This window comes from Globicephala melas, chromosome X, assembly GCF_963455315.2.
Source record: "Globicephala melas chromosome X, mGloMel1.2, whole genome shotgun sequence".
NCBI lineage: Eukaryota > Metazoa > Chordata > Mammalia > Artiodactyla > Delphinidae > Globicephala > Globicephala melas.
The window spans coordinates 83875938-83887844 of record NC_083335.1 but is presented as its reverse complement, the minus strand read 5'-3'; the positions used below and the strand labels follow the sequence as shown (position 1 = coordinate 83887844).

Here is an 11907-nt window from a genome sequence, read left to right as displayed (position 1 = left end):
GCCATCTTTGGCCTTGACTGCCTTGATTTTGGTTCCACATAGTCAGGCTCTCCTTGAGGGTATGTTCACTGCCTTTCTCAGCACTGGTCAATGACTTGCACTTCTCTGGTTTCATTTTGCCTTTGCCCCTTCCCCTTCATCTCGGCCTTCATGGCTGAGAATTCGAGACTTTGGTTCTTGCATTTGGGATCATGGCACCCAGCCTTCAAGGATGCATATGACAAACTCTGAGACTTAGTTTCCTTTTTTTCCCCAAGAAGAGCACAGACAAGACGCTTCAGCATGGCCTCCATGATATCAGCAGTGTTTTGTTTCCCATGGTTGAACAGATTCCTCCTGACAGTTGAGAAAAAGTCTGAGTTGGCCATCAGGACCCCAGTGATATTACGTAGGTTCTTCACGCAGGAGTCAATCAAATCGGACACAATTTCCTTGGTGTGTTTTAACAGCACCCTCCCTCACGACCTCACAAGCTGGAATTGGCTTCCCAGAGCTATGAACTTTCAAGTTCTGCATGACAGAGAACATTGTGTCAGATGCCACTTGATTCTGCATAAACCATGAACATTTTGCTGATCGAATCTGCAAATTCTTTGTTGTCTCTTTGGCACATGTATTTGTCTCCACCTTTGCTCTTGTTGGATAATTCACTATACAGAAGGTTTTTCGGCCACCTTCCCTACACTCCTCCCCAGTGCCCTGCCTTTCTGCAGAGGTCACTTCCACAGCATCATGGGCCATTTCAGAAGTGATCTTGCTCACAGCACTACGAGGGCTGTTTTTTCCCTTTGTCCCCACTGGGTGGATAGATTGAATGATGAAGACATTTGCTTCCCACCTTCCAACTTCTCCTTGATTTTCTTACGGGCCATCTGGATCACCAGAGGAGATAGTCGGCTGACATAGAAGGAAGGGTCTATCCGTAGAACATTCTCCATCAGGGGAGATAACTGTCCTCTGATTGCTAGGCAGATTTGGCTGGTGGGGTGAAAGGACTCTGGTTATTGTTGGTGTTTTTGGCCGCTGTCATTTCCAGATGTTGGCCTTGAGGTCCTTTGTCCACGTAATCCATTTTCAGTTGATTGGCATAGCCTCTGTAGCAGTTCCCAGTGGGCAGTTTGTGATATTTGCCCTCTGTGTCTCCTACTTGACGTCTACAGCTAGAGGATGCAGGGGCTAAGTGCCTGTTGGAAACACAAGGTGTATTTCTGAAGATCACTGAGTAGATGATAGAGCGACACTTATAGGATTAGAAGGAGCTTGTTTGAAAAGGCACACTGACCTCTCCATCTAAAAAAAGAAGACCTATCCATAAGGCTTTGGCTAGGCTACTTCTTTCCCCTATTGTATTTAGAAGATATATCTTCCAAGTTGCACAGATTAGGGATTTGGCCTTTAGTATTTGCATGGGCGCATAACACACAATTATATCCATTAATACACGTTCACGCACAAGTGACAGCAACAAAAGTTCAGAGTAGATACATCTGTACACTTAACTATACACAAGTGTTATCAATATGTTTGTCAATTTCATCTGAGTATGTGTGCTTATTTCAATACATGTCAAAAATATGTCAGTGTCTCTGTCGTGTGTGTATATACACATCAATATATCAATTCATGAGTGGGAACATGTGTCAGTTTGTACTGTTAGTGTGTGAAAATGTGCCTGTGTGTATGTGTGTGCATATGTGTATGTCAATGCACAGTGTGTGATGTCACCGTGTGTAAGCATGTGTCATAATGTGCTGACATCATACCCATTGTATATGTCAACTGTAGAGGCCAGCATGTGCATGTTAGTATGTATATTTTGTACATATATGTGAATGTAAAAATATGTGTGTGTATATCAGTGTGTCTCTGAATATGAAAATAAGCAAGTGTCAAGTTGAGAGAGCTGCATATGTGTTTATGATATAAATCCAATAGCATGTATCATGCAGCGATAAATGTATTTATATATGTTGAAACATACATTCAGGTATTAGCATACATACTCATCAATATATTAATATATAATTAATGTATAATATATTAATAAATATGTATGTTAAAAATGAGTATGTATAAATAGGTGATTGTATAATGACTGTGTATATCGATATATTAGGTATCAGTTTATGTTATATTTATATACTATGTCAATGATTGATGTATGTCAGTGTTGCATACACACTGGCATTTGAGTGTGTCTGTGAGTACATGAGTGGGGATGTCACTGCATTTGTGTCAATATGTGTATCAGTGTACACAAGCATGTGCGTTAGTTAATGTGTCACTTTGTTAAAGTTTGTATGTGTGTGTATCAACATGAGGTATATTTATAAGTGAGTATGCCTGTACCTGAGTCTGCATGGTCTGTTTTGATCAAGGCTTGTGTGTATCAATGTGAGTGTGTGTTTATGCATAGTGTGCTTGGATGTATATATAAATGTTTATGTGTATCACATGTGGGCACATTAGTGTGTCTGACTCTGTATAACTGTATATCTTTGCATATGTGTGTAAGTCATTGTTATGACTAGATCACTATACATAAGTTTGTTATTTCAATGCTTGTGTGTGTTTGTCAGTGTCACATGTAGCCAGGCATGTGTTTGGCCTGGCTACAAATTATTATAAATTATTTTATAAATTATTTTTTGTTAACGTATATACATGTATATATCTATGTGTATGTCACTTTGTGTAAACGTATATGTGTATATCTATACTTGTGACTGTGTATGCCCATGTTTAGATATGTGTATACATATTGTGTACACATCTACTCAGCACTAAGTACCATTGCCCTCTTTGCTCCATTCATTGCTTCATCACCATGAATTCCTAGAAACATGAAGTCATAATAAGGTCCACTTTTTGCAAAAGGGCTTCAGTTGCAATAAAGTAGACCTGCATTGTGTGTAGTAAGTATGGGCTCCTCTTTTAAAAACAAACACCAGAGATTGGTTCAAGATGGCAGAGTAGAAGGACATGCTCTCAATCTCTCTTGCAAGAACACCAGAATCACAACTAACTGCTGAACAATCATCAACAGGAAGACACTGGAACTCACCAAAAAAGATACCCCACATCCAAAGACAAAGGAGAAGCCACAATGAGATGGTAGGAGGGGCACAATCACGAAAAAATCAAATCCCATAACTGCTGAGTGGGTGACACACAAACTGGAGAACACTTATACCACAGAAGTCCACCCACTGGAGTGAAGGTTCTGAGCCCCACATCAGGCTTCCCAACCTGGGGGTCCAGCAAAAAGAAGAGGAATTCCTAGAGAATCAGACTTTGAAGGCTAACGGGGTTTGACAGCAAGACTTTGATAGGACTGGGGGAAACAGAGACTCCACTCTTGGAGGCCACACACAAAGTAGTGTGCGCATGGGAAGGAGCAGTGACCCCATGGGAGACTGAACCAGACCTACCTGCTAGTGTTGGAGGGTCTCCTGCAGAGGTGGGGGATGGCTCTGGCTCACTGTGAGGACAAGGACACTGGCAGCAAAAGTTCTGGGAAGTACTCCTTGGCGAGAGTGCTCCCAGAGTCCGCCATTAGCCCCATCAAAGAGACTGGGTAGGCTCCAGTGTTGGGTTACCTCAGGCCAAACAACCAACAGGGAGGGAACCCAGCCCCGCCCATCAGCATTCAAGCAGATTAGAGTTTTACTGAGCTCTGCCCACCAGAGCAACAGTCAGCTCTACCCACCACCAGTCCCTCCCATCAAGCCCCTTAGATAGCCTCATCCACCAGAGGGCAGACAAGAAGCAAGAAGAACTACAATCCTGCAGCCTGTGGAACAAAAACCACATTCACAGAAAGAGAGACAAGATGAAAAGGCAGAGGGCTATGTACCAGATGGAGGAACAAGATAAAACCCCAGAAAAACAACTAAATGAAGTGCAGATAGGCAACCTTCCAGAAAAAGAATTCAGAATAATGATAGTGAAGATGATCCAGGACCTTGGAAAAAGAATGGAGGCAAAGATCGAGAAGATGCAACAAATGTCTAACAAACCTAGAAGAATTAAAGAACAAACAAACAGAGGTGAACAATACAATAAGTGAAATGAAAAATACACTAGAGGGAATCAATAGCAGAATAACTGAAGCAAAAGAATGGACAAGTGACCTGGAAGACAGAATGGTGGAATTCACTGCTGAGGAACAGAATAAAGAAAAAAGAGTGAAAAGAAATGAAGACAGCCTAAGAGACCTCTGGGACAACATTAAACGCAACAACATTCACATTATAGGGGTCCCAGAAGGAAGAGAGAGAGAGAAAGGACACGAGAAAATATTTGAAGAGATTATAGTCGAAAACTTCCCTAACATGGGAAAGGAAATAGCCACCCAAGTCCAGGAAGCACAGAGAGTCCCATACAGGATAAACCCAAGGAGAAACATACCAAGACACATAGTAATCAAATTAGCAAAAATTAAAGACAAAGAAAAATTGTTGAAAGCAGCAAGGGAAAAACGACAACATACAAGGGAACTCCCAGAAGGTTAACCGCTGATTTCTCAGCAGAAACTCCACAAGCCAGAAGGGAGTGGCATGATATACTTAAAGTGATGAAAGGGAAGAATCTACAAGCAAGATTACTCTACCCGGCAACGATCTCATTCAGATCCGATGGAGAAATCAAAAGCTTTACAGACAAGCAAAAGCTAAGAGAATTCAGCACCACCAAACCAGCTCTACAACAAATGCTAAAGGAACGTCTCTAAGTGGGAAACGCAAGAGAAGAAAAGGACCTACAAAAACAAACCCAAAACAATTAAGAAAATGGTCGGAGGAACATACATATCGATAATTACCTTAAACGTGAATGGATTAAATGCTCCAACCAAAAGACACAGGCTTGCTGAATGGATACAAAAACAAAACCCATATATATGCTGTCTAAAAGAAACCCACCTCAGACCTAGGGAGACAAAAGACCTGTATGCAGAAAACTATAAGACACTGATGAAATAAATTAAAGATGATGCCAACAGATGGAGAGATATACCATGTTCCTGGATTGGAAGAATCAATATTGTGAACATGACTATACTACGCAAAGCAATCTACAGATTCAATGCAATCCCTGTCAAATTACCAATGGCATTTTTTACAGAACTAGAACAAAAAATCTTAAAATTTGTATGGAAACACAAAAGATCCCGAATAGCCAAAGCAGTCTTGAGGGAAAAAAGCAGATCTGCAGGAATCAGACTCCCTGGCTTCAGACTATACTACAAAGCTACAGTAATCAAGGCAACATGGTACTGGCACAAAAACAGAAATATAGATCAATGGAACAAGATAGAAAGCCCAGAGATAAACTCACGTACCTATGGTCAACTAATTTATGACAAAGGAGGCAAGGATATACAATGGAGAAAAGACAGTCTCTTCAGTAAGTGGTGCTGGGAAAACTGGACAGCTACACTAGTAAAGAATGAAATTAGAACACTCCCTAACACAATACATAGAAATAAACTAAAAATGGATTACAGACCTAAATGTAAGACTGGACACTATAAAACTCTTAAAGGAAAACATAGGAAGAACACTCTTTGACATAAATCAGAGCAAGATCATTTTTGATCCTCCTCCTAGAGTAATGGAAATAAAAACAAAAATAAACAAAAGAGACCTAATGAAACTTCAAAGCTTTTGCACAGCAAAGGAAGCCATAAACAAGATGAAAATACAACCCTCAGAATGGGAGAAAATATTTGCAAATGAATCAACGGACAAAGGATTAATCTCCAAAGTATATAAACAGCTCATGCAGCTCAATGTTTAAAAAACAAACAACCCAATCAAAAAATGGGCAGAAGACCTGAATAGATATTTCTCCAAAGAAGACATACATATGGCCAAGAAGCACATGAAAAGTTGCTCAACATCACTAATTATTAGAGAAATGCAAATCAAAACTACAATGAGGTATCACCTCAGACCAGTTAGAATGGGCATCATCAGAAAATCTACAAAGGATAAATGCTGGAGAGGGTGTGGAGAAAAGGGAACCCTCTTGCACTGTTGGTGGGAATATAAATTGATACAGCCACTATGGAGAACAGTATGGAGGTTCCTTAAAAAACTAAAAATAGAATTACCATATGACCCAGCAATCCCACTACTGGGCATATACCGAGAGAAAACCATAATTCAAAAAGACACATGCACTCCAAAGTTCACTGCAGCACTATTTACAATAGCCAGGTCATGGAAGCAACCTAAATGCCCATCGACAGACGAATGGATAAAGAAGATGTGGTACATATATACAGTGGAATATTACTCAGCCATAAAAAGGAACAAAATTGGATCATTTGTAGAGACGTGGATGGGTCTAGAGACTGTCATACAGAGTGAAGTAAGTCAGAAAGAGAAAAACAAATATCGTGTATTAAAGCATATATGTGGAACCTAGAAAAATGGTACAGATGAACCGGTTTGCAGGGCAGAAAGTGAGACACAGATGTAGAGAACAAACATATGGACACCAACGGGGGAAAGTGGCAGGGGATGGGGGTGTTGGTGTGATGAATTAGGAGATTGGGATTGACCTGTATACGCTGATGTGTATAAAATGGATGACTAATAAGAGCCTGCTGTATAAAAAAATAAATAAAATAAAATAAATTTCAAAAAAACAATAACAAAAACCCCCCCAAAAACCCCAAACACCAGGTATATCCTTTTATTAAGACCCCAAAATGGAGTTGGCCACCCCCAACTGAACCCAAGACTCTTTGGAGAATATTTTGTAACTGGTTTTCCCTTCCTCAGGGGCTACTCTCATCACTCCAAAGGCATCTGGGGTCAAAAATGATGTTTCTGGTTATAATATGAGCCTAGGAACACAACAAGAAATATTTGACTCCTTTGCACTGAAGCCAAATATCCTGTTCCAATATCAGCTACTCTAGGCTCCTAGGACAGTGAGAGTGACTTGTCATGTGCTCTAATGCCTACCCCAAACCAGCCTGCCAGGTGTAATTTGGGATATTTACACAAAAAACAAAAGGATTCCATATCTGACAGTGGTGTGCAAGTGTAATTGCGTTGAACTTTATGCTACCCAACAGCCTGGGTAATCTCTTAGACAACAGGGTAGGGCAACTACAGTTTTTGGTTGCTGTGGACTCGCTCTTCTTCATATCCTCTTTCTTCATTGTTGGACACTGGGCAATGTGGGGCACACAAGTCCATTACAAGCCAGCAAAGAACATTGCAAAGGATCTTGCTTATAAGCCCATATCTTTGTTAAGATAAGCGTAGCGAGATTTTTTGCTGTAGGTACCTGAAATTAGGAGAGGGCATTCTGAGCCTCTGTGATAGTGTCATTGTGAGTTACCTGAGCATTTAACTTACTGTGACTGTGAGCTTAGGCCTGTGTTCTCTAGAATATCATAATATTTGTATTTTGGGCCTGTTTGACAATAGTTCTCTTACTATCTCTGAACCAGAGTCCTCAGATTCAGCACTGGGCTCTGGGAATGAGAAAGGGTAGACTCAGAGGCTAAGTCTATACCTTAGACGAGTCTTGCTTCTCAGTATCCTTGATCACAATAATTTCTTCTTCTTCCAGATTCTCCAGGTTTAAGTCACCTTCTGAATTGGAACCAGCAGCATCCTATGGAATTAAAGGGCAAGATTCTTGTGAAAAGTTGCTTTTTGAGACTTCTCCAAGCTGACCCGCTAGGCTACTACTTCAAAGCATGAATGTCATTTCTCCTATTATCCCCTTTCTTTCTGAAGGAAAGGTAGGCTTGTAAGGCTAGCTAGTCTTTGAAGAATGAGATAAAGCTCCCTCTACAAATTACTACTCCCTCCCACCCCACTGAAGGTATTCACAAAGCCATCAGTCTCAGGAACCATATTCCATTAAACATCAACCTTTTGGACAGGGTTTCCCCCCCCGCCCTGCTTTTCTGACATGCTATCTTCCATGCTTTCATTCTTTTAGTCCTACCAGCGACTTAAGTGGCTTATAAAATGAGATTTGGTATCAAGAATGACAGTAAATTCCAAACCAGGGATCATGGGCTCATGAGAATGATGGTTTCCCACCTGAGTCCCCGTCACCTTTCCACCCTCTGCCACAACCTTTCCCTTTCCTCATGCTGAAACTGTTAACCCTTCTCAGCATCCTCCCACCCATTCCAACTCTGAGGGAAGCAGAGGGTACCCACCTTAGAATCTTTATCTTCCATGTTCAGGGTGGACACATCAACAAAGTATATCTGCATCAAATTAAGATGAATTTAGAAAAATTCTAGAGAAAAGGCCTTAATTTCTCTGAGAGATGATAGTAGCACCTACCTTATCGGGTTCTTGTGAGGATTGATTGAGATAGTGCGTGTAAAGCTTTTAGTAGAGCACCTAGACATAGTTAAGTACTTAATAAACAATAGACAAATGATTTTTATTAGGCAGACAGAATCTTTTTTAAATTTTTGAATTTTATTTTATTTACTTTTTTATACAGCAGGTTCTTATTAGTCATCAGTTTTATACACATCAGTGTATAAATGTCAATCCCTATCGCCCAATTCAGCACACCACCATCCCCACCCCCCCGCGGCTTTTCCCCCTTGGTGTCCATACGTTTGTTCTCTACATCTGTGTCTCAACTTCTAGGCAGACAGAATCTTAATGTTACTATATTTCCTAAATGAGAATACCTACGTGTGAGAGAAAGAGGCCCAAAATACAATATCCACATTTATTGAGAAAACTGAGAAGAGAGATGGCTTGCCCTACTGACACAGACTCAAAAGTGGAACTCCTATTAGAACTCGATTCCCCTGGCTCCCAGTTTGGAGCACTTTCTACTACACTAATGTTGCCAAGATGTGGTGTTTTTACTATTGATGACATAGAAGATTTTAAGTGGTACATGGATAAACATTTCTGTGTTTAATAGGTGCTTTTTATTGTTATTCATTAGGAAAAATACATATTTTGCCCTCCTGAAGGAGTCCAGGTTTAGGGTAACTTACTGGTAGCTAGGCGACATTATTATGACTTCAGAGGTGTGAGATAATAGAGGCTGGTAACTAGGCAACCACCACCCCTGGCTCCCCTCAGGCTCCCCCACAAGCCTCCCCTCCTCAGCTCCTTCACATCACTCCTCAACTTGCCCCTCCCTTGAATTGTCCCTGTGTGATGTATGAGCACATTGGTCCCCCACAGACCTTACTGAGCTTGATTCCTTGGAGAAGTCACAGTACCACTATCCATTAGTCTATCCTGGGCTCCAGGATATCTATACCCAAATGCCAAGCCTTTCTTTGTAGGAGTCATTTTGTATATTACCACTTTCTGGTCCTGATCTTGCTGTCCTGTTGGGCTGTAGAGATCTACCTTGCACATGTCCCTGTGGCTGTGTAACCAGTCAATATTATTATCAGACATCTGGAAAGAGAAAGAAAATAAATCTGAAAGTCTTATATATGACTTTTAGAAACTGAATCAGTTTGAATAAGAATCCCTGAAGGGGTTTCTGAAACCCATCTCTGTTTCATATAGGTTTAGGCTAGGAACTGGTGGGGTAAGCCATGGGGGAAGGACACTCCGAAATGTTTGAACCTGATGATCAAGATCATTATCTTTTAGCTCAATCCATAGTCTTCTTTAATTTAGATTCCCCAAACCAGGTATTTGGAACCATGGGAGTATCATATTGACTTGGGAAAATGTCAGTCAGGAAAAATGACAGGCTGGGAAGTAAATTTAAAAGGAGGTCTAGAGACTGTGGGGTTAAATTTAGTGATTTACTTCTCCCCAACCTCATTAACTAAATCTCATCTGTATCCTCTTTTCTTTATCCACTCTTGGGTATCTTCAAAGAGTCAAGCTCACCTCATCCCCTTTAACTGAATTTTAGCTAAACCTAGTCTAAACCGAGTCTTTCTCATTACATTAAAGAAAGTGAAATTACCTACCACATAGGGCCACTAGAAAAGACTAAGGTCAATACCAGTAAAGTGAATAATTCTTTTTATTAAAACAATATATAGAAAAAGTTTCTGAATACTGGGAACACTCAGTCTGATAGCCATAAATATAACTAAGAGACAAATGTCTGCGGGAAGACCAGACCCTGATCCCATAGGACAAAGTTTATTTGAAAGAGAGAATAATCTCTGCCAACTTCCTTCAACCCCGCTGCCACCTCCCACCCCAGCCTGGAACTAAAAGTAAAAAGGAAATGGCAGAAGCCACTGACTGATTTTCCCTATATAAGACACATTTAGGAAGATACAGTTAAGAGCTCAGTAGAATTGTTTTGGTATCTGGGGTTGAATTTGATTTATCTTTAAAATTTAACAAGAGAAACCTTTTGGGCCAAGTATTAGAGGGCAGTTAAATTCCTTTCCCTTCACTTCCTTCAAAAATTAGACCCCTTTAACCTCTAGCTTCCTCCCTCCCTCCCCCTTCTTTCCGCCTTCTCTCCCTCAGCCCTTCCTTCCCTCTCTCTCCCTCCCTCCCTCCCTCCATTCTCCCTCCCTCCCTCCATTCTCCCTCCTTCCCTCTCTCTTCCTCCCTTCCTCTCTCCCTCCCTCCCTCTGCCTCTCTCACTCTCAACATTTTAGTAACAACTATCCTGTGATGGCTAGCCTTTCACAGGATACTACTACATTTTGACACTTTACCATTCCCCCTACCCCCCTCCATCTCATTTCCCCAGATCTTCTTGGACTCTCCCTTCAAAAATCTCTAGAAATCCCTGAAAAAGTTTTAGGAAGAGGTTTTCCACATCCTCAGAAGAGGGAGTTTCTTTTTTTCAAGAGCTAGAGATCACTAGCCTAGAGAAAAAGAGGGGGAGGCATAGAGGTTCCTCATGTGATTTGGATATAGCCTCAGTCTAAATCTTAAAAAAAAACTGTAAAAAATAAAATTTATGAACTTATTACCTTGATAATGAAGTTATTTTAGACTTTGGCTGAAAATGTGCTACCTAGAAGGGAGATGTGCCCCTTGAGATGGAAGTGGGAAATGCCAAGTTCTTGGGCACCTGCTGCTGGCTGCCACCCCATCAGCTGTTGGATGAGACTGAAGGAGCCAGGCTCTCCTCGCTGCTTCTGACCCTGGCACATGGTAACAGGATTTGTTGGGTCATAATGCCTGAAACTGTAGCAACCTTAGCAAAGGGGGGGGGGGCAGGCTGGCAAACTCAGTAGCCCTTCTCATCAAAAGCACATCAGGTTGTCTGCTGTACATTTTTTCTGTTCTGTCTAGAAGGGTACACATATTTCGTTTACATTTTGTCCAGCTCACAACTCCTTAAGACCTCCCTTCTCATTACTCTTCAGGCTAGACTTCCAGAACAATCTAGTCATATTAGTTACCAGTGGAGGTCTGTATTTTTCTTATACAGAATGACCACCAGCCTCTGTGAATAAAACAGTATTAAGTTTCACATCTTAGCTTATTTCTCTTTGGGTTTCCCTCTAGATATTTAGAGTTATGTGGCAAGAGATCTTTGGATTTATGTAGAAACAGAGAAATGTTAAAGTCCTTTCTGGGTATCCTGAATAAAAATATGAAAGTAGAAAGTTTGAGGCTGCCTTAGCAGCTTCTGTAGTTTCACCTCATCATCAAGACACCCCCTTGGCTAGTCAAAAAGAAGTCGGAAGATGCCCCTACCTTTGTAGTATCAGAGTAGGCTATTTCGTAGGAACTTGGAATGATTTTTTCTTGTAAATTTGGATGCTGTGATGACCCTTCCAGTCTGACTCAAGTTGTTGCTACTTTCCTCAACCCTCCAAGCTACCCTAAAGCCTTGACTGCCAGTTGGTACCAGAACTTCTACTTCATGATATCATTCTTTCTGTAGAGACCAGTGACAGCACAAACACAGGGGCTCTATCCTTAGGATTCTGGGTGTCTAAGTGGT

General features: G+C 41.0%; 1 protein-coding gene across 1 annotated transcript in view; it reads right to left on the bottom strand.

Moving 5' to 3' along the window:
• The window catches only part of AKAP4 (A-kinase anchoring protein 4), a 13318-nt gene extending 1643 nt beyond the window's left edge, over positions 1 to 11675 (bottom strand). The window contains 15 exon segments of the mRNA XM_060292046.1: positions 22 to 133; positions 135 to 455; positions 457 to 549; positions 551 to 657; positions 660 to 789; positions 791 to 835; positions 837 to 917; positions 919 to 969; positions 971 to 1174; positions 1176 to 1235; positions 1237 to 1290; positions 7537 to 7638; positions 8198 to 8248; positions 9324 to 9422; positions 11658 to 11675. Of these exon segments, the coding sequence (XP_060148029.1) occupies positions 22 to 133; positions 135 to 455; positions 457 to 549; positions 551 to 657; positions 660 to 789; positions 791 to 835; positions 837 to 917; positions 919 to 969; positions 971 to 1174; positions 1176 to 1235; positions 1237 to 1290; positions 7537 to 7638; positions 8198 to 8248; positions 9324 to 9422 (1510 nt within the window). The 5' untranslated portion in view covers positions 11658 to 11675.
• Between the last annotated feature and the right edge of the window lie 232 nt (positions 11676 to 11907).